Source organism: Manis javanica, chromosome 4 (assembly GCF_040802235.1).
Source record: "Manis javanica isolate MJ-LG chromosome 4, MJ_LKY, whole genome shotgun sequence".
Classification (NCBI taxonomy): domain Eukaryota; kingdom Metazoa; phylum Chordata; class Mammalia; order Pholidota; family Manidae; genus Manis; species Manis javanica.
The window spans coordinates 15,857,004-15,879,550 of NC_133159.1; the positions used below are offsets into that span (position 1 = coordinate 15,857,004).

The 22,547-nt window shown below is 54.6% G+C and overlaps 1 protein-coding gene across 25 annotated transcripts in view; it reads right to left on the bottom strand.

The window, feature by feature from the left end:
• Positions 1-22,547, bottom strand: part of RAP1GAP (RAP1 GTPase activating protein) — a 62,254-nt gene that overhangs the window by 35,002 nt on the left and 4,705 nt on the right. For 9 of the 25 annotated variants that reach the window (XM_073233350.1, XM_073233351.1, XM_017651152.3 and 6 more), the window contains exons 1-2: positions 13,287-13,386; positions 11,177-11,212 (exon numbers count right to left, since the gene is read on the bottom strand). The exons of 1 other annotated variant lie outside the window; for it this stretch is intronic. In XM_073233350.1, the coding sequence (XP_073089451.1) occupies positions 11,177-11,212; positions 13,287-13,330 (80 nt within the window). In that variant the 5' untranslated portion in view covers positions 13,331-13,386. Of the gene's footprint in view, positions 1-11,176; positions 11,213-13,139; positions 13,243-13,286; positions 13,388-22,547 lie in introns of those variants that run through there. 15 more of the 25 variants (XR_005056413.2, XR_005056412.2, XM_037000013.2 and 12 more) reach the window with 5 other exon arrangements.

The following is a 22,547-nucleotide window of genomic DNA, read 5'->3' on the forward strand; positions in this document are numbered from 1 at the left end:
GTCACCATCTCCTAACTAAAGGCAATGAAGAGAAGCCCTGGCTCTGCCTTTAAATTGCCTTGTGTACAGGATAAAGTCACCATAACCCCTCCAAACTGTTTCCATTGGAAACTGGGACTCAGACTAGATGACACTGAGGTCTGGCTCTGAAATTCTGCAGGAAGGTGAATGGGAGGATGAGAAACTGGGAGCTGAGTCCATTGAGGACTGGTTGACCCCTGGAGGGCTTCCTCTGCCCCCCAGCGGCTGCGGAGGGGGCCTTAGAGTCCTCCAAGGTGCTTCTCTTCTCTGACCCTCAGTTTCCTCATCTGCAAAGTGGGATAGAGATACCTAATTTACAGGGTTGTTGTTTAGAATAAATTAGATATTGTGTGTACAGTCTGACTAACCTAGATCAGGTATACAGTACATGTTCAATAAATTACAGGTTCTGCCTTGAGAGGCAGTATAACATCAGAGGCGTGGGCTCTGGAGTCAGACTGCCTGAATTTGTATCCTAGCACTGCCACTTAACACACTTAACAGTGCGATCTTGGACAAATTACTTAACCTCTCTGAGCCTCCGTTTCTTCATCTATAAAATGGGGATAATAACAGTGCCTGCCTCTAGGGGTTGTCATGAGGATTAAATGAGTTCATGCATGTAAAGCATGTAAACATTAACTGTGAGCATTTCTTGGCTTTCCCTTCTCTCTTCCTTTCTTCCTTCTTTCCTCACTCTGTAGGCTGGTGAGGACAGAGGCTGGTAGACTAGAGGACAATACAGTGACAGAAGGACAAAACAGTGTGATAAAGGAGCTGCCTGGGAGTAAAACAACCAGCCACGTACGGTACTAAGCGACCTGTCAAGCAAACGCAGGCAGCGCCTCTCAGGGACAGTATGAGAGATCCCAAGGTGTGGGGACAGGAGGAGTAAGGGGAGTGTGGGCCTTGACCAGGCAGCCTCCCAGGCTCCTCCACATTTGGCACCTACGTCTCTTGATGACTCTAGGGTCTCTGAGGTCGAGGGCAGAGGCAATGCTTAAATTCCCATATTTTGGGGAAGTGGATTTTCCTGAGTTTGCTGGGGCCACCTAGATGGCTTCTACTTCTCTGCAGGGTGGTTTGGTTATTCCTATTAAAGATGAAAGTGTGCGTGCTCTTTGGCCCAGCAACTCCACTTGTAGGCATTTATCCTCCAGAAATACCTACACAAGTGCACAAAAATAAATGAACAAAGGACATTTATTGCAGCAGGATTTGCAACAGCTAAAAGCTGGACGCCACCCCAACACCCATTAAAAGGAGGCTGGTTAAATATATCCAGGCACATGCGAACCATGCTGTGATGATGACAGAGGACGTCTCCAGTCCCGGCGGCAAAAGGGGTTTGGGGCAGATCAGTGAGAGAAAAAAGCAAGTTGCACAACAAAAATATCACTTGTAAAAATTAAAGATTACATGTGGAAGTTGACACGGATCATCTCTAGGAAGCAGGACCACTAGGAACTTCTGCCTCCTACAGGATATTTTTCTGCATTGTTTGTATTTTTATGATGCGCACTTGTTTTTTTGTCATCAGGGAGAAAAAAATGCAAGATTTTGAAAAACTGAGCACTTACTGAGTCAGCTAGCTAGCTGAGTACCTGATTCCTTTACCTTCCTCAGTCACCTGGAAAAGGAGATGTTCTTCACTCCTTATTCCAAGGGGAGAAGCTGACACTGAGGCAAGTCAAACAACATGGCCAAAGACCCCTGCCAGGAGTGACAGAGCTGGGCTGTAACCCCAGTTCTGGCTAACTCTGAAGCCCACCCTCTTTCCCCTATATTAGGCATTAGGCAATCTGCTCAGGAGAGAGAGAAGACATTTATGCCAGACAGCTGGGCACAGGGCTATTTTCTGGGACCTCAGCTGTCACATCCTGGGAGCCAGGCCAGCCAGGGTCAGCCTGTGTGGGGACAGGGCTGTCGCCTCATTTGCAAATGCAAACCCAGGCTGTGCTCTGGGCTTCTGCTCCATGCCCTGAGCTGCCCCCAGGCTGGCATGCTAGCAGATGCCCAGCTCCACCACTGACAATACCACCCTAGGGGGCCACAGGGTCACCAGGCTGCTCAGCACACCACACACCAGGGCGCTAAACAACTTTCCATGTGGATCAACCTGACTCTTGGAGATTTGGGCATTGAAGGTTGCTTGTCATCTCCTCAGTGAGAGCCTGGGAAGGTGACAAGCTTATCTGCGTGTGCCTGAGTCTGGGTAGGTCAGTGAAGCTGTCATCTTATTCCAGAAGTCAGATGGCCCTGGATTCAGATCCCAGCTGTGTCAAGCTGTAGCTGTGTGGTCTGGGGCAAGTCATGTCACCTCTCTGAGCTGCTGCTTCCTCAGCTAAAATGGCATTGACAATTCTTCCCTGCAGGGTTGCTAGGAGAATTCAGCAAGATAATGGATGTGAAAGTACTCTCTAAGCTAGAAGCCACCTCCCACGTGCTAGGGAGGTTTATGATCCTGCACATGTGTGCATGGGGCATGTGCACACCTGAGCAAATGCAGAGCAAACAAAGGTGGATCCTGGCTAGATGGCCCCACAAATCACCAAGCAAACGTCTGACATGTGTGCTGGTAGCCAGCACAGGGTTTTCTGCAGCTTTGCTTGGGGGTGCGAGAGTTTGAGTGACTCTGTGGGTGAGGATGCACATAGGAGGCCTGGCAGGAACGTGAAATGTGGGTAGGAGAAAAAGCGTTTGTGTCTGGGGCATGCATGCGTGGGTTTGAATAAGAGGATGTTTGTACCTATCACATCATCCACCTGCCTGAAAGCCCCCAGTGGCTTCCCACTGCTCACAGAATCAAGATACAACCACCTGCTGCAGCCCATGCGGCCGTGCGTGTGTGTCCCACCTTTGCACACACTGTACCCTCCACCTCTCCTCCCCCATCACACCTGACCTCCCCCACACACTCTTATCCAGTTTTTCTGGAGTGCCCTCCCTCCACTACTTCAGGCTGCTCCCACCCTAACCAGCTTTCCCAGAAGCCTTTCCTGGGCCATCACAGATTTATCCATTTGGTTGCACTATTAGATCCTATCAGTCTTTCCCACTAGAAATGGAATTTCCTTAGGTGGGGACCATCTTTTAAGGCCTGGCACATAGTCAGTTCCCAGTTATGATCTGCTGCCTGAGTGTGAATGTGTGTGTATATAACCCTATGTTCATGATGAGGCTGGGTGGACAAGAGTCAAATCTAAGAGTGTGAGTAGGAACACGTGTGTGTGTGTGTATGTGTGGTCATCTCAAAGAACCTCTGGCGCCATGGGCGGGCCAGATCTGGAAAAGGCTGGCATGTGCCCAGGCTCAGGCTGGCTGGAGTAAGAGTAAGAAAGGAACCAGGCATAAGTTCCTTTCTCCACCCCCCAAAACCCCTCCTAAAATGGTCAGACCCACAGTCTGTGTGCCAGGCTCTAGAACACTTCTGGGCTGTCGTGCAGTGGGCTTCCCACCTGCATGCCCTGCCTCACTGAGGCCCACCGCCAGCCTTGTCTTGCACACCTGCCCTCCAGTGCCCACCCCATCCCCCAGGCCTGCCTAATGAGCAGCAGTTCTTGATCAGAGAGAAGGTGGGCCTGCATCCCCCGCCCCTACCTTCTCAGCCACCTTCCACCTGCTGCCAGGAGATGATCTGGAATGTTCCAGACTTGGGCTGGGGAAAGGAACCTTGTTCCTGCCTCAGGGCCTTCACACTTACTCTGCCCTCTGCCTGGACTACTCTTCCCATGGGCAGCTTCTTCCCACTCAGGCCTCAAGAGGCCCTCCCTGAGCCCCTCAGCAAAGGCGAGCCCTTCCCACCTACCCTGTCACTCACTACCCATTACCCACCTGGCACTACCTTATTGGTCTGTTAGCTCATTTTGCATCTCTCCCTCACACTGGAAGACAACCTCCATGAGGCCAGACACCCCTTCTGTCAGATTTGCTGCTGTATCCTCAATTCTTAGACACTACCTGGCACATGGTAGGGACTCAATAAGTATTTAATAAAGAACAATTTGCTAATGGAAGCCTTGAAACAGTCCTGGGAGGTGAATATTGTCCTGTTTACAGGTGAACACTGAGGTTCAGAGAGTTTAAGTCTCCAGCCTAAAGTCACACAGCAGTGCCCATGGCCAGGGAGTCTGCTCCCCTGTAGGTCTCACCTCCCAGCAGGTAGTGAGCTTCCAGAGGGCAGAGTCCACACACTGAGCACTTCTGCCCCTTCTGCAGGGCCAGGCACAGAAGGACAACGTGGCAATAACCGTGATCGTGGGTTTGCTCTGTGCCAGGCCTTGCTTTTATCATTTAATCCCCACAACAATCTTTGAGGCAGGTGCTCTTATTTTCTTCATTTTATAGGAGAGGACACTGAGACCCAGAGGAGTTGACCTCCGCAGTACACAGCTCTGTCTGCCAGCACAGTGTAGAGCAGTTCCAGAAACGGGAAGGGGGGCAGGTGATGGGGGCCCTCGTGGGCCTCCAGCCCATGGTGGCTTGAGGGTCCAGACCTTCTGGGGAACCACAGGAAGTCCCAGTGGGACTTGCAGGCACATGACCTGGTGGCTGCCTCTCCCACCGTCAGCTGCCAGGTCCAGTTCTATCCTGTGCCCAGCACAGGCCACCACATGCTTTTCTCCTCTGCACTGCTGACCGGCCACCTCCTCTTCGTGGAACCTTCTCTTGGCACTGGCCCCCCCATCCTCCACCACACACACAGGGACACTGCCACTCAGCCCACTTCAACTTGTTCTCTGGGTTGCAGCTTCTGGGTCACCCCCTCCAAGAAGCCTCCCCTGATGCCCAGTTGTGGGGGACAAGTCCTTCTCTGAGCTCTCAGAATAATCCACATCTTGCCTGTTAATGCTTACCACCCCTGTTAAAACCCCGTCTTTCCTCATTTCCCCCTCTGGACTCCACAAGGGGAGTGGACTCATCTCTCATCACCATCACCATGTCCCCAGGGCCCAGTCAAGATTTGGCTGCCCCCAGAGGGTGTCCCCACACTAAATACTTGTTGAATTAATTCACTGAATGAATGATTGATGATCTTGGAGAAGACCTTGAACCAAGGAGAGCCTTTAGGGGAATCAGGATATTGGAAAAGCCCACTTCTTAACCACTTTTCAACCAAACCACCTCAATGGTGCCTAAAATTCCAGCACTAGAATTGTAATTGGTCTCTCTTTGGTTTAATGAGTCTTTTCTCTCAAAATGCAAATGATCAGAGAGAAGGAAAACATCTACGGAGGAAGTACACTGGACGTATTTCCTTCTAAGAGCCCTGAGGGGTAAGTAATACAGCTCTCATTGTTATGGACAATCTGAGGTTCAGAGAGACAGAGTGGCTTGGGCAAGGCCACACAGCAAGTATTAGTCTCTGAATTCAGGTCTGCTGAGAACAGAACCCAAATCTTGACATGCACCCAGGGACCTGAGTCTGAGCTTTGCTGGGATGCAGAGGCAAGCAAGGCCAACCAGACAGGGAACCTCGGAGCCCTCAAGGACCATCTCTGCATCTTCACTGTGCTGAAGGTGGGCGTGAGCAGACTGCCCGCAGATGAGAACTTACTTTCCAAGACCACAGAGAAAAGTAATAGCAGTCCCAGCACCAAAGCCCACCTTGGTGGGGGGATCCGCTCTTGTCCCCTTAAACTAGAGGGGCTCTTTCCTGGAAGAGGGGGCCTCTCTGGCCTGAGGTCTCTCCCAGACCTGCCACTGTTAAGGAAGCAGGCTTCCCTAGAAAAGGCATTGGCTGGCCTCACAGGAGGACAGAGGGGACAACTAAAGCGTCAAGGCCTGCAAGAGGTGAGCTGAACAGGGAATGAAGAGGAGGAAGGGCTGAGACAGGGGAGTGTTTAGTCCAGAAAAGAGCCAGCTTGGGACATACAGCCCCAGCCCTTCTCTCACTGAAGGGCCTGTGCAGGATAGGAGCCCTCCCTGCCTCACCGCGGGGGATGGGGAACACAGAGGGAGCACCTGGGCTCCTGCAGCTGCTTCTAAATAAGGAAGAGCTTTTGGTATCCATCTGAGCTGCCCAGCAGTGGAATGGCCTATTTGAAGGGTAGTGAGCCTCCTATCACAAGAAGTGAGCAAGGAAGGGTTACTCAAGGAGCTCCTAAGAGGTCATGATGGTCTCAAAGGGAAGGTGGGCTTCAAGAGCTCCAGGAAGTCAAAGGAGAAGACAAAGGTGTGTTTTTCTCAGGAGATGCCTAAAGTTGGCTTTCAGGATTCAAAGGGGCCATTCAAGTCAAGGGCCACAGGAGGGTACTTCAAAGATCTCTCCCATCTGCAAAGATTCTAAGAAGCCCAAATTCTCTGATTCTAAGATTTTAGAAGCCAAGAGTCAGACTCAGTCATTCTGCCTGTGCAGGCAGGACCCTGGTTAATGTGACCCCTCCCCTCACTCCAAACCCACCCCTGACCTCTCTCCCTCAGCCCATCAGCCACACGGGCCTCCTGCCTGTTGCCAGGACACACTAAGCTTGGTTCTGCCTCAGGGCCTTTACACCTGCTGTTCCCTCTGTCAGTACTGTCCCCCTGCTAACTCTTCTCTCAGCTGCTCTTCCCATTCAGGATTTGGTTCAGCAGTCACCTCCTCAGAAAGGCTTTCCATGGCTCCTTGCATCGTCCTCCAGCCTCCCAGCTCCCTGCACATCAGGGGGATGTGCAAACTGGAGCCTGGCTGCTGAGGGTCAAATCCCAGCCTTGCCAGAGCCTTCAAACAAGTTTTTTAACCCCTCTGTGCTTCAGTTTCCTCAACCCTACCCAGGGATGATAATACCTGCCTCATGAGGTGGTTGTGAGGATTACATCCATCAGCGCTTGGGGAGTGCCTTGGGACAGAGCCCACATGCAGTAGGTATGGTAAGGATCAGCCTGGTTAGCATGCATCCTTTAAATTTCAGCACAACCACTGTAGTTTGATTTCTTGTCTATTGACAGACTCTTTCCCCTGCTCCTCATTTTATAGATGAGGAAATTGAAGCTCAGAGGTGAAGTACTGGCTAAATCAAGCTATTTGGAGATAGGGACTGAGCCTGTCTCATTTTCTGCTGAATGTGCAGTCCCTAGAACTGTGCCTGGCATACAGTAGGTGCTCATTAGTTACTTGTGGCTGAGTGAACAAATGAATGAATGATGAATAAATGACCACAACTCTATTACCCTGAGGTTCTGTGTGACTAGGAGTCTATGTATCCAAGATTCTTTTGCACCCCTCTGCCCACCCTAGTCCCAAGTGACTCCCAGCTCAAACAAGGTCCCAGCCTCTCTCAGAAGTGGCTGCTAGGACAGGGAGGCTAATGAACTGGGGACCAGCATCCAGGCTTCTGTTCCCAGTGGGATCCTCCTACCCCAGTGGGGCCAGAGGGATGAGACAGGAGCAGCCTAGGCATTCCTTGGGGGATCCCTGCCCAGAGGTATGGTGGCAGGTGTGGGCTCAGGAAGCAGCTGCTAGCTCCCCCCTCCTGTACTCTGCCAGCTGCCCGCCAGGGGCCTGCCCACCAGATGCATAATAGATGAGGAGGCCCAGCAGGCTGTGCCTGCCTGGCATTTCAGAGCCACTAATGAGACCGCCTCGTGCTTCCTGTGGCAGCACAAGGCCCCAGGGCCTCCAGCTCAGTGACTATGGCCAGAAATCACCTGAGGGCAGGGGCCACCCACCCAAGCCCCCCACTTGGCACAAGCAGCATCCAAGAGAGTAAAGGATGAAGGTATAAGCTCAAGCTGACCAGTCTTGGTCACTGTGTGCCCTGGGCAGCCATGGCCCCTCTCCAAGCCTTAGTTTCCTCATCTGTAAAATGGGGGATGGATGGTAACAGTCTCTACTTTGTAAAGCTGCTACGAAGATGGGGTTAACTAATTCAGATGAAGTACGCAGCCCAGGGCCTGCAGCCCAGGAAATGCTTCCTATGTGGGAGCAACTGGTACCATGACTGACAGGGGAGCTACCTCAGTGACCAGATGGCCCTGCCAGTGGGACAGCTAGGGCTGGGCAGTGACCCTGGTTTGGAGGTATGCAGGGTCCTCTCATTCTCTCTGTCCTCCTCTCCCCATAACGAGGACTTCCCTCATTCCTGTGGCTTCCTCGTCTCTGGCCAAGGCCCATTCCTTCAAATCCAGCCCTTGCCAGCTCTGTGAATTTGAGCCAGAGCCTTCACTGTTCTCAGTCTCAGTTTTGGCCTCTAAAATGGGAACGTGAAGACCAGCTTGCAGGACCATCATCACGACTTACCGAGACCACCACAGTAAAATGCCTGGAGCACCACTGCCACTTAGTTCTTGCTGGGTCCTGCCTCCTCCTCCCACACTCATAGCTTTAAGGTCAAAGTTTACTCTCCTCTTCCCAAGGTATTTCCAGACCCACCTGCTTCCCTGCACCAGTCCCCTACCTGGACACCATCCATCTCCTTCCTCCTCCCACCAAATGAAAAATATCCAGCCCCTGTAGAACCAGAGCCACCCACTGTCCCACTGGCTCTGAATCCTCCCACTGGGCCTCCTTCCTCTGCGATTTGCACACTTGTTCTGAGCTCCTCCACTGCAGCTAAGCTGCTGATGAGGAGCAGAAGTTAGGGGAATCCAGGCATGATCACATTTGGCTTCTACCAGGTCTAACTGCTCTCCTGATCCAAGCCCCAACCTCTTAACCCTTCTTTAAAAGACGCAGGGAAAATACCTCCTCCAGGAAGCCCTCCCAGTCTCCTGGACAAAGCTTTCACTGTTTCACTCTCTGGACAAACTCAGTTCAATTCCATGAACATTCACTAAGTATTTACTGGGTTTGGATAGTTCTGCAAGACCATGTGGAGGTCAGAGATGAGAAGAGTGCAGCTCAGTTTTCATGAGACTTGGGCTGGCAAGTGGGCCTACTTCAGAAGTAACTCAAGCAACCCCTGCTTTCAAAGATCTCAGAGCCTGCCTTGCACCACAATGTTATGTGGACTGTTCAACTCAGCTAAGGTCAACTCACTGAAAGATCCAATCCAACAAATATTTACCGAGCAGTAAGTGGGGCTCAGAAAGGGGAAGTGACCTGACCAAGGTCACAACACCAGAATGCAGCAGAGGCAGATTTAAATCCACATCAGTCACCTTCCAAAGGCCACGCTCTTTCCACTACCCCAGGACTGAGCCCTGATGTGTGTTCTGCAGGCATGATAAGCAGCAAGGGAGGTGTTCTAAGGAGAGAGATATGGAGTGTGGGGATCAGGAAAAAAAACACTTAACAAATTAACAAACAGTGAAATAGTTAGACTGGAGGTGTGGTGAGGGCTTGTGGAAGTTTGAGGGGAGGGAAGGGCATGTTAAGGGGAGGGGACAATGTGAACAAAAGCATGGAGGTGATGCTCATGGAAGCCATCAGAAATGCAGGGCATGGGAGAAGCAAGTCCCATGCTCGAAAGGGAAGTGGAGACAGGTCTTGAATGTTGGTGAGTCACAGTTAATACTCCAGATAACCCCCATTTACAGAGCACTAACTATATGCTGGGCACTGGCTGGGGGCTAAGCAATTGGCTTATGGGACAGGTAGGGAGAGAGAACCTACAGGCTAGCACCTTGGAGAGCGGCTCCAGTAAGCCAGGTATAGGGCAATGCATGGTGGGCAACGGGCATGTCCTGGAGATGCCACAGTCTCACTTTATAGGTATGTCCACTGAGGCTCAGAGAGAGGAAGTAACCAGCCCGAAGTCACACAGCTGGCTAGTTACTGCAGTCCTGGGCCTTCATCTCTGACTCTTCATTCAGGGCCCCCCAGAGTGGGCTTTCTGGATGGCCCCTACCCTCGAGTGCATCCCTTCCTGATACCTGCCCTGTGACCTGGAGGCCCTGGGACAGAGTGGGTGGGACTCTGGACTCTGCACAGAGTCTGGAAAAATAAAGATTCAAATTCCACCTCTGTCACTGACCAGCTGTGTGACTTTGGAAAAGTCATTTCCCTGCTGTGCATCACCGTTCTCGCCTGTAACCAGAGAGAGCAGTCTCTAACTCAGGAATGTGGTAAAGACTATGTGGGATGATGCTGTTCAAGCACTTAACAGGACCTGGTACACAGTAGGTACTTGACAAGTGGCAGTTGTGGGATATTATTACTGAACTCCTTGGAGGAAAGATGGTGTCTTCCCCACCACGTGTATCTCCTTCACCCTACCCCTGCCCTGGACTTAGCATATGGTCTTGCACATAGTAGAGGCTCAGACTGACTGGGCACAGCAGCAGGAGATAAAGCCCAAAAACGGAGAGTAACTGCCCCCAGGCTGCACCAAGAGCATCAAAGGGAAATAAAAGGGCAGGCCATGGGGCTCAGCGAGGGCACCCCATGTGCCTCCTGCCCCAGGGGTGGCTGCCTAGGGGTCTCTGGCAGCAGGCAGGTCAGTGAGGCCCGAGAGGAGTCGTCCAGCAGCTGGGGGGCCCTGCGGGGCCTGGGGACCCTGGGAAGCTCTCAGCAGGGCAGGAAGAAGCCAGAGCCCTTGGCTCTCCTGCTGGAGTTGACGTGGCAGTAGGAGCAGCCAGCAGGGGCCCATGTGATGCTGGTGCCAGGGAAGCCGGGAGGCGCCCACCTGCTGGGGCACTAGGGGTGCTGGGAATCCTGAGGTGAGGCTGCACCTCCACCAGATGCAGATGCGGCTGCCTCCCTCCCTCGTCCTCCACGGAGAGGGCAGACTTAGGAAATGGGCTGGAGGAGAGGGTCCTGGAGGCTATGTTGGAAGTGGGACTAGGCTTGGGGGTCAGCACAAAGGCTCAGGACTCCCCCAGTCCAGCCAGGACCCACCCAGAGGTGGGAAGGAATAGAGAAGAGAAAAAGGAAGAGAACACTTTCAGTGAGGACCTACGCTCTGCCAGGCTCTGTTTTGGTTGGCTGGTTTGTATAACTTTATAGTAGCCATTTTGGAGATAAGAACACTGAGATCCAGAGAGGTTAGTGAAGGTCACACAGGCAGCAGCAGAGCTGAGATTTAACATGACTTGTCTGAATCCAAGGTGGAGTTCTTGAAAGTTCTAGAAAGAACTGTGGGGGCAGAACTGGTTAGAGAGTCTGCCCACTCCATCACCTGAAGAGCATGGTTGGAGGGTTAGTGGGTCTGGAATTATGGGGGGGCAATGGTTTAGGAGTGTCCCCAAGTTTTAGTTACACAGCTATCCCCTCCTAAGAGCCCCCAGTACTCACCACACACTCCAGCGAGGGGTGAAGGACTTGTCCACCCTGAAACACAGCAACAGGGGTATCAGGTGAGGGGCAGCCCCTTCTTACCAGTCTTGCCCAGCACATCAGGCCAAACCTAAATCTCTCCCCACCCTCCCGGATGGGCCTGGAGGAGGAGCTGTTTCTAAGGGGCCTGATGTAGTGTCACCACCCCCCAATGGAGGTAGGGGCCCTACTGTCAGATTGGGGACACGGGAGATGCAGGGTGGAGTGAGGAAAGAGGCAGGACTGGGGACACAGGGGTAGGAGAGCAGGGGCCCAGGGCCAGGCTATGGGCTGGCAGCAGAGGTAGAGGTCAGTGGGAAAGGGCCTGGAACAGGGGGCATGGGGTGGTGACTCTGGCAGCTTGGGGTCAGGGCATGGACATAGGTGTGTGACTGGCACCAGCTCAGAGTGTTTCCAGATTGAAGGGTGTGGGTGTTTATGGTTTAGGGTGGACAGGGAGACACCCACTCCCCACCCCAACACTCCCCCAACAGCCTGCCTCTTTCTTGGAGCTGGAGCTCACTGATACCCACCCAGGGACCAATGCCAGGGAATCTGGAGCAGGAAATGCCTGAGGAGCTACCCCTCCTTCCCCACACCAACCAACATGTACCCTACACCCTGCCCTGCAAAGCAGAACCAGAGGAAGACCTCAAGCCTCTGGCATTCAGGGGTTTCCCCCAAATCGTTCCAGGTCTGGCCCCAGGGAGAGCATGCGGGCAGTGCCCCCTCCCAGATTCTCCACGGAATGCCTTTTGAGGGCACCTTGGGGTTGGGGAGTCTGAACAGGGCTCCACCTTCCTGCCCAGTTGGGGGCCGAGGGGCTTGGCAGCTGTTGGGACAACAAACAAATCTTGTCTCCTGTCCAGAGGCCAGAGGAGAATGGGGAAGGGAGCCCAAGCCAGACTCCGCCAGTCAGGAGCGTCCTCTGGGGAGGCAGAGCTGGGGTCCAACAGGGGTCAGCCAGTGCGGACTCTGCAGAAGGACAAAGCAAGGCCAGAGAGGCCAGGACTTGTCCAAGGTCACACACAGAACCCAGCCATAGCCCCTGGACCACCTTCAAGTGTCAGCTGACCAGGAATCTCAGGGCTCATCACCTGATGGCCAGCGGGGCCTCAGGCAGGGCAGGCAGACTTCCTGTCTCCCACACAATCCAGCCCCTCTGCCAGCGTGCCCTTGGAGGTTGAGTGTCACGGAGGGGAGGCACCTTGGGCACAACCCTCACAGCTCAAAGAGCACCTGTCCTGCAGCAGCAGCATTACATTGTGAGCCCCAATTACTCTGCACTCCAAAAGCAGGTCCTGTGTCGGCAGGACCTGGTAAAAGGTTGGGCGACTACTGGGCTGATCAGAGAAGGAGCTCTGAACCCCAGTCTGTCCACCCAGTCTTCCTTCCAATTTACCAAATCTCTGCCTAAAGCAAGGATCCTCCCAGTCTGCCTCTGCACCCCTCTGAGGTGGGCTCCTGGGGTCAGGAGGGACAGTGACCCCAAGATGGACCAGTCTCCACTCTACCACCCCCCAAACAGGTCTCCAAGGCCAGGCAGCCAGCAGCCCTGGGAGGAAGGGGTTCCCAAGAGCCAGGTGACATAAGATTGGGGTGGCCAGGGTGCCCAGGGGTGGGGGCAGGCAGGGTCTGCTAATGGCTTCTAGGTTCCCTTCTTCCAAAGCCTCACTGCAGGGGCCCAGCAGCTTCGGAGGCCAAGTGGGGACCCCTGCAGGGCCTCCCCCGTGACCCGCCTCCTCCCACCTTCACTACCTAACACGCACTCAGGAGTGCACACACACAGGCCCAGCCTGCCTTTCCACACGCCCGCCAGTCAGGTACACGAGCACTGTCATGCAATTAGACACAGACAGAAATGCCCACCGGCGCATTCACGTCCGCACACGTGCACAAGGGCACGCAACCCCAGAAGGCTCACAAACACACCCGGGCTTACCGACACTGTACGCCTTGCACCAACATCAAACCGCTCACCCTAGCACAGCACAGATTCACAACTCCACAAGCACCCACACCCAAGGTGGGACGCAGGCGGGCGCGCGCTCCCAGCCGCGCACACACGGTGTCCCTTCGGCGCACCTACCCTCCGTAGGCCCCGAAGGTGAAGCTGCGCTTCCGGCCGCTCATGGTACAGCCGCCGCCGCCGCCGCCCGCCCGGCCCGCGCTGCGCCGGAGCCGCCTTCCCCGCGCCCGGGTCACCTTGGCAACCCGGGCCGCCCCGCCCCCGGCCACAAGCCCCGGGATTGTCCGCGCCCCCGCGGGCTGCGGTCCAGCGGTCCGGGGCAGCCGGGTGCAGAAAGGGCCGCTTGTTCACGCCGCCCCCGGGCCGGGGGTGGGAGCTTCGCCGGACTTTCCGAGCTGGGACCTCAGGGAAGGCGGGCGGGGCTTTGGGCAGTACGAGACCGACCTTCCATCCCCCAGACTAGGGGCGTGCCGGGCGGCAGACCCTCTCCTGGGGGGGACACCCTCTTCCACCCCGCCCCAGAGCCACTGGGCTCTGTCGGTGGGCCTGTCCCCCGTCATCACGAGGGGGCACTCACAGAGGGTCAAGAACTTGGAATCCAGGGTCAAAATAGTCTGCCCCGTGGGCAAGTCTCAGCCCTCCCAGTACCCGGAATTTCTCATCTGTAACATGGGACTAATACCCAACCCCCACCAGTGCCGTCGTGGTGACAGAATGAGTTAACGCAGGTGGAACGCTCAGCCCAGGGCTGGCACACAGTAAATGCTCACTAAATGCCAGCTACAGGAGTCCCGCATTGTAGGTCAGAAGCTCTGTCCTTCAGGCAAATGAATGAGTGATGGAAGGAAGTCTCCAAAGAGCCCTTCCATTGCCTGCTCTCATCTCCATCTCCCAGAAGCGCCCCCCTCCCACCCATTGCCCAGGTGAGAAGTCCATGCAAATGGGCTGGAGTGGAGATTCCCTCACTTAACAACCTTCCCAGGGGGGCTGGGCTCTGTGTCCTAGAGCCGGTTATGTGTTCACTCAACAAACAGTCTGAGTCCCTCCTCTGCACCCAACTCACCCAGAGCTGACACCAGGCATCCACCTCCCAGGAAACCAACTCTCCTGTACCAAGTAAAGATGTGTCAGGAGACAGGGAACCCTGTCTCTGCCCCCAGGACTCACCCACCCCTCCGGGAACACCCACTCTGCTCCCAAAGAGGGAGGGATGATCCCCCCTCCCCGCTGCACCAGGGACACCCCCAGAGCCCTGAGGTTTTCTACAGGGTTTTCTGTTTAAAGGGACTGAAGGGAACAGAGGCAGTGGGGGGTGAGGGCGGAAGGACAGCCAAGGGCACAATGATAGGGGGCAGGGATTCTTCAGGAACGGTTCCGCCTGGGCCCTGGGCCCTGGGCCAGGGCTCAGTTAGCAACATCTTCCCCTGGGAAATAACTGGGCTGGACACTGGGCTCCACAGTTTGCCTCGCCCAGGCAGGGGGAGGTGGCGCAGCAGCCTCCCCATTTCAGACATGAAGAAACCAAGACCTTGGTTCACAGCAGTCATGTCTTTCTTGGGGGGCCTGCGCCCAGCTTCCTCTCTGCCCCCATGCAGGAGCCCATCTCCTCTCCGCACACCCTCACGGGCAGAGGAGCCCTTGTAAGCCCCTTGCTGAGTTCAGAGCCTGGACAGGGCAAGTGGGATTTCTGGGCCCTGGAACTACCCCCTTGGTTTGGTTCTCAGAGGGTCTGGTTTCCTCTTGCCAGAGTGCTCTGGAGCCAGGGCTGGACCCCTTCTGCTCTGGGCAGGGCCACAGAGTGCTGGGTGGAGGGACTACCCCAGGGTAGTGTAAGAAGCCGACTGTACAGTCAGGTAGGGCTCCCCAGGGGCAAACCCTGGGGGCACTGAGGTTGGCCTGAGGAGGCAGGAAGACTTTCCTTCCTAGGCGGTAGCAGCGGCGGGTGCCCAGAGAGCTGGCAGGGGAAGGGAAGACCAGGACTGGGCAGGCACAGGGCCAGGGCTGGGACCCAGGACTCGAGCCCCATCCAGGCTGCTGCTTCCCCTTGGACATGGCCCTCAGCCTCACCAGGCTGTCTTTCCAGGGGGAATGATTCGTCAGTGGGTTCTGCATGTCTGCTTGGCAGGGTGGCCAAGCAGCCTCCGATGTGCCAAGTTTCTCAGCCAGGCCTGGCCCCCGGGAGGCCCCACTGGTGTTGGGACAGTGGGCCCTTGAAAGGGGCTGTGGGGACCGCAGGGTTCCCACCAAAGACAAAGAGCCCAGTGTGGGCTTCTGCCTCTTGGGCTCTGACCAGCTGCAGCTGCCTCACTGGCAAGAGCTGGGGGGTGGAGGTCACATTCCCTCAGCCAGGGGTGCAGAGGGCACTCCCTGGACAGCTCCTGGTCCCTTGGGCAGCACAGAATTTAAATGCACCTTCTTAACCTGCAAGACCACTTCCAAGAATTTGCCCTCTGCATGGCAGCGGGAGAGCCTGAAGAAGAACGGCCCAGGCCAAGGGATGGGAAGGCGCACACATATAGCCTCATCCCAGTGAGCCCCACTCAGGGGTCACATCCCAGCTCTCCCACCTGCCAGTTGTGAGTCCTCTGGCAAGTCACTTAATCTCTCTGTGCCTCAGTTTCTTCATCTGCTAAATGAGGTTGGTGATGAAAGTAGCAGTATCTACTTTAAAGGGTTTGCCAAGGTTTAACTAAGTTTATACTGGTACAAAGAATTAAGAACAGTATTTGAATAGCATGTTTAAATAAAACATGTGCTGTGGCACCATTTGTACTTGACTGAACTACACGAAATCACCATTTTTGTAGAGTTAGCGAAGATTTATTAGTAAGAATTCCAAAACTAACTAATGGTCATACAGAGGCACCAGATAAATAAATCAATTTATATCATGCAGTGCCATGCAGCTATTGGAAAGAATGGGGCAGATCTACATGTGGGCATGTGGAACAACCTCCAAGAGAGACAGGCGCGCACACACACACACACACACACACAGAGGCAGTGTAGTAAGGGCGCTTCCTAGCTGTGTGACCTCAAGCACATTATTATTTAACACCCCCCAGACATCAGGCTCCACTGGCCCACTGTGACAGGGAACTCACTTCTCTCAAGTCAGCACAGAGCCAGTGCTCACTGACTGGAACTGGGAAGTCAGGAACTGGGAAGTCACTGCCATCTTTGGGGTGGGACAGAGCTCCCTTCTTCCTTTCTCTCCAGCCTCTCGCCTAGAAACAAGAGCCAGGCTGCCCTCCAGGGTCCAGGCCCTCCCTCTAGGAGGAAGCCTCCTCTTCTGGGCCTCCTAGATTTGCACCCAAATTGCTCAAACAGGCTCCAGACAGTGTGAAGGAGGAGGGAAGGGCGCAGGAGTGGAAGGTTGCAGAGCTCCCTTTCCAAGATCACCCAGAGTTGACCTCTGGGAGTTCCACCCACCTGCCTCCAGCTCCCCCCTCCCAGCCCTCAACAGGGAGAGGCAGACTCCTGAGATCTCAGGCCTGGGTTCTGGAAGGGGCTGGTGGAGTCAGTTCTTGCCACGGTTCCCAGCAACTCCCCACTCTTGAGTCATTCCCATTCAAGACATCTGCTGAGGCCTCCTGGGCAGGGGACAGGGCACTCTTAGCTTTCCTGCCTGGCCAGGCGATCCCCTTTGTGGCTCTGCATTACTTGCTTTTCTTCCCCAGGTCTCGGTTTGCTCATCTGTTAAACACCCACTCTCAATTTGTTGGGTCAGAGACATAATAATGGAAAAATGCATTTGCCTTTAGAGAATTCCATGGGTTTTTCAAAGCATCATTATCCTTAGCCCATGGCTTTTCTAGCCAAGCCACCCCCACTCGGTCCCAAGATGCTGAAAAAAACCCTGAGTTCCTGGAGGGAGGAAGGAGGGGGTGTGGCTTGGCTCACCTTCTCTCCCCAAGCAGCTGCCCTGTGAGGTTACTGACCCAGCCATCCCCCGTCCTGGTTCTGAGGCCCTTTCCCATTCAGAGGGCTCCTGAGACCCCTGTGTACTCAAAGTGTCTCCATCAGGGACCAGAGCAATCTGGTCTGGTCAGAATGGCCAGAATACCTCCACTCAGGCCCCCACCCCAGAGGAAGAATCTCTGTTCACCATATGGACCACCTGCCTCAAGGGTTCCCAAGAGCAGAGCGTTTCTGGTATTACAGACACATTTGAGGGCACTTCCTTCTTCCTTCAATCATCCAACAAGCACATTTTGAGCACCTGCCGTGGGCCTGACGCTGTTCAGGCACCAGCAACAGAGGAGGAATAAGACAGACAAGGTCTGAGTGGACCTGTGCACACAGCTGCACAGAAACTTCCCCAGGCCACACATGCATTTGTCCTTGTACTATGTGCAGAGACATCTAACTCATGTCTGTGGAGATCATATCAAAATCTTATCAAAAAAGACATGCTTACACGAACATCAGCCCCGACATTGCAAACGCACAATCGCACACACAGGCAGAGGCCAATTCAAGCTCACACCCATGGGTCCCAAATCAGTGTGTGCTCACCTACTGATGATGGCTGAGTTTGTACACACATGTGAACACACAATAATGACAACAGATTAATGCACAGAAATTATAGGCCCACACAACCTTAAATCACATTATGCTCACACAGTATACACACACAGATATGCACATACACATTACACATACAGAGAACCCAGCTAACTATTGGGAAGAAATAGAGGTAGGTCAAAGGATGGCTTTGGGGGAGTCCAGAGGTATGCAATTGCTGCTTCCCTAAGCAGAGGGCACACCAAGGCCCCTTTCAAACCCTACAGGGGACTTGGGTTGTGGCCCCTGGCTCTGCCGGTCACTTGTGTTTCCTAGCACAACCCCTTTCCACTTCAGGCCTCTGCTGGTGCATCTGTAAGATGAGGATCAGGATGCCCTGACAATTCCTAAGATGCCATCCTACCACTTAGCCGGTCTAGGAGTCTGTGAGCCCCTCTTCACCTCACCCAGGCCCCCACCTTGGCAGTGGTTCTCAACAGGGGTGCCTCTGGCCCCCAGTGGGCATTAGAGAAATATGTGAGGATGGTTTTGGTCCTTGGCAATTGGTGGGGATCACCACTGTCATTCAGCGAGTGGGAACCAGGACAGCTATGCCAGGGGGAGTTCCACCAAAGGAGGACTCATCATTTATCAGGTACTCCGCACAGACATCCATGTGGGCGAAAAGCCTCTTTATCTTATCCTAGAACCAAATTCTGGTTTACATATGAGTATTGTTTCGTGTGGCTTTAATACATGCTGAATCTTCCAAAGATGCAACTACTGGAGCCATTCTGAACTAGAAGTCAGGTAGGGCAGTAAGATTTTTCTGCTACTAAGTCTAAAGATATACATGTATAACAGGTGCAAGTATTTAGTCACTTCTTTAGGTCCTGTGGTACGGTCATGCCAGAATAGTTATCTATATAATCTTAGAGCCGTATATCATTTTTTAAATTAGGTGTTTAGAGAGGCTTATTTCTAAGAATGCCGTTACAGAAAAATAAAGAACGGTCTTTTAAAATGTGTTTTGAAACGGGCCTAGGGAGTCCGCCGCGGTGCTGGGCGCCCTCAACTGGCCGCCGCAGGAACTGCAGGGAGAGGTCCGGGCGGGTTCCAGGACCAGGGACAGCGCCCCGGGTGTCTCTCCTGGGTAGGGTAGGGACCCCGAGGGCGCCCAGAGGAAGCGCGAGTTCCCCGCCTTGCGCTCACCGCCTCCCGCACTTCTCATTCCTCAGTTCTCCCCTGTGCGGAGGAGGCCCCAGAGCCCTCCTCTCCCTTCCCTCCGGCGCGAACTGCCGCACCTCTCCCGTCCCACAATGGCACACCTGCGAGCCACAATGGCGGCACCTGTGCCGCCGCCCACCATGTTCTCGTCGCCTCCTCTCCCCCGGGACTTGTTTGTTCCGTGTACAAATCACAGAGCCGCACCTACGCGCCCTGGGACCTCTGTGATTCGGACGACAGCCCCCTGAGGCACATCATGCTAGAGTTGTATGTCAGCCATGCTCCCATGGGGAAACCAAGGCTTGCAAGCAGAGCAGATCCAGCTCTGCTGACGCCCCCTCAAAACCTCAACCTCAGCCCCCAGCACTCCTGCACCCCAGTTCAGGAAGAGCAGCCACTAGTTCCTGAGGCCCTGGGCTAAGCATTCCAGTTGGTTCAGTCCTCAAGATCACCCTGCAAATGAGGTGCTGTTATCATCCCCAGTTCACAGACCAGGAAACCTAGGTCCTGAGGGTCCGTGGAAGTACAAGTGGCTGTAAAGACCCTCTGAGGTCTTACCTCTGCACCGAGTCACTCCCAGGGATGCTCCTGCTGAGAAGACGGCCCTTCCGAGAGCACACACTGCTTTGCCCTGGCACCCTTGCAGGCCTCCTATGCTTCAGGCCTCGGGTGGGGTGGCTGCATGGAGCCCCACATCCCTCACAGCAGAACCCTCTCTCCCATCCCCACAGGGCCTAGTCTCACAAAGCCCTTCCCCAAGGTACACAGTAGGTGCTTAATAAATACTTGTTGCTTGGCTGAAGCCTTGCCTTCCAGGAATCAGGTTTCTAAATGAAGAACCACAGAACCTGGACAGAGCAGGGCAGAGTGAGCCAGAGGGTAAGGGCACAGGTGTGAGAATCCCACAGAGTGGGGTTCCAGCCCAGTGTGACTCTAGGGCCTAGGGAGTCCGCCACGGTGCTATGGGACTCTAACCCTCAGTTTCCACATCTGGGAAATGGAGGTAGGCTAGCTCTTAGCTCACAGGGTGATGGTGAGCATTAAATGAGGTGATGCTCAGAGAGGACTTAGCACAGCGCCTTGTGCCCATAAAGGGCTTGCATGGTGGTAGTTTCTAATGCTGTTGCCAGGAGAGTCTCCTTTGGGGGTGTACAAAATCCAGAAGCCCCTGTTGAGCCATGCCCCCGTTTTTCACAAGGGCAAATCAGGCTACAGTGTACACCGTGGGCAAGCATGAGGGGCAGAGAAAGAGGTTGCACACAGTCTGTGTGCTGGGGCAGAGTGTTTAGGAGTGTCTGGACATGCACGACCTCACTGCCTGATCTCTGATCCTCAGCTCCTAGCCTTGAACCTCCCAGCAACTCCTCTCTCCCTTTTCTCTTCCCTGTGGCCTGTCCCTGGGGCTCAGTACTCTGGGCTGGGTTGTGGAAGAGGATGAATGGGGAGATTTGTTTGCAGAGGTTTCCAGGGGTGTACAATCCCACAGACCCTCCCTGGCTTCTTCTGACCCCCTCTGCATGAACTCCCCACTTAGAAACCGAGAAATCCTTAGCATCAGAGCTGGAGAGGAGCCCATGGGGATCAGCTGGTCCAGCCCCCTCGTTTTACAGATAATAATTATTATGATTACACCTGATGGTAGCAATTCGCAAAGGGCTTCCACATCTGGGCTGCCCCTGATGCTGCCAGAGCCCTTGGCGCTGGCAGGGCTCGAGTGGTGCTTGTCATTCTCTCCTCACTTTGCAGTGAGGAAACTGGAGTTCAGAGAGGCCTAGAGATGGGCCTTGCGGTACGTAGCTGGCCTTGGTACTGGGCTCCAAACCCAGACCTCCCTTCTCTCTGAGCCCATCACACTCTCCTAGGCCCCCTGAAGCCCAGAGCCCATGTGCTGTGGCTCCAGGACTGCATCCTGCATTAAGGGCAGGGCAGGGGAGTGGTGTCCAGAGGGGCTGGTTTTGAAAGGTCTCTGTGGGAACAAGGCAGGTGTCAGGTGAAGCTTTGGGCCCCCAGCGATGCCTGCCTTCCTCCCTGTTGTGGGAACACATTCCCTTTCCCCCTTTCCCCATGCTGAGAGTGAGAGGCTGAGGTGGGGAGCTGTTCCCTTAGAGGCCCACCCACCCTGCCCACAGGGGCCAGGCTGCCCTAGAAAATCAGAGCCCTCATTATACAAAGAAGGAAACTGGGGCCCAGGGGGATGGACTGGGACCTGCCCACTGTCACACTAAACCAATGGCAGAGAGTGGCTGGGCTAGCACGTGCCCAGTAACAATACTAAAGACAGTCCCCACTCATCTGGCACCTACTGTGTGCCGGCGCTTTACACTGAATCATAAGAAAAATCATAGGTAAGTACTATTATTGTCTTTATCATCCCCTTTTAAAGATGATGGAATTGAGGCTTTGAAAGGTTATGAAAAGGGCCCAAAGTCACAAACCAGCAAGTGGCAGGGACCTGACAGTGCAGTGGAGGGCAAGGGCTGGGGGCAAGTCCCAGATCTCTCTGCCCCTCAGAGGACCACAGAGGGTCACAACTCTCCGGCCAGGATAGGTGAGAGCTCTGCCCCAGGGGCTCTGTTGAGTCCTGTTTCTGGAGCCTGAAGCCCTGGGAGAGGGACTGTAGGGGCACCCCATGGCCCAGGACAAGGTCCCACAGTTAAGCTGGAGGCAGGTGATGAAGGGAGCAGGCCTTCGGCCCTGTAGCAGCCTTCCAGGGCTGGATAGCCTCTTTTTGGACTTCAGGGGCTGGGAAGAGGCAGCAGGGTGGGAAGCTTGCCTACCATCATCCTGGGCCCCATTCTGGCTGCCCTTTTCAGGTCAATGACATGCCCTATTTTTAAGAAGAGGTCATTGGGGCTGCCCCAGCAGTGCTGGCACTGAGTCTGCAAGCAGAGAGAAGTCCCCAAGTTCACCCTCTGTCGGGCACCTCCACCCCACCGGAAAGCCCTAACTAGGAGGAGAGGGGTCTCAGAGAGCGCCGAGCTGGTGAGCAGTGTGTCTCCCTCACAGACTCAGGGCCAAGAACTCAGAAGCAGAGCAGAGGGCTGGGCCCACACACCTCGCCCTCCTCTCCTCACAACAGCCAGGCTGCGGCAGGCATGTGGCTCCTGGGGCCTAGGAAAGGTCACAGCCTCTCTGTTGGCTCAGGAGTCTGTCCTCACCAGCTGTCCCTCCCCCACAAGTCCCAGCAGCCCCAAATTCTCAGATGAACCTAGGGAACAGGAGCAAGAAACAGCACGATTTCCCCAGAGACACAACACACCTGAGGCTCATCCAGCAAGGGCGCCAGCTTGGTCTCACTGGAGCCCCGCTGCAAAGGTGGGAACTGCATCCACCCATTCCACAGTGAGAGGAGGCTCAGAGGCCAGTGACTCGCCTGACATCACCCAGTTAGTGCGCAAGGGTCGGCGGGGAACACGGGTTGCCTGATTTCCAGCACAGGTAACAGCCCACTAGCTCCCTGGCTAGTTGGTACCTAGGTCCTCCCACCTGTCCCTGGGATAGAAGATGCTGGAACCCTCTCCTTTGCACACAGGGGAAAATGCGACCCAAGGAAACAGGCAGCAGAGCCATACACAGCAGGGGCAGGGAAGAGAACTGTGCCAGACTAGTTCCTCATTCCTGGCTTGTGAGCCTGCCCAGGTACCC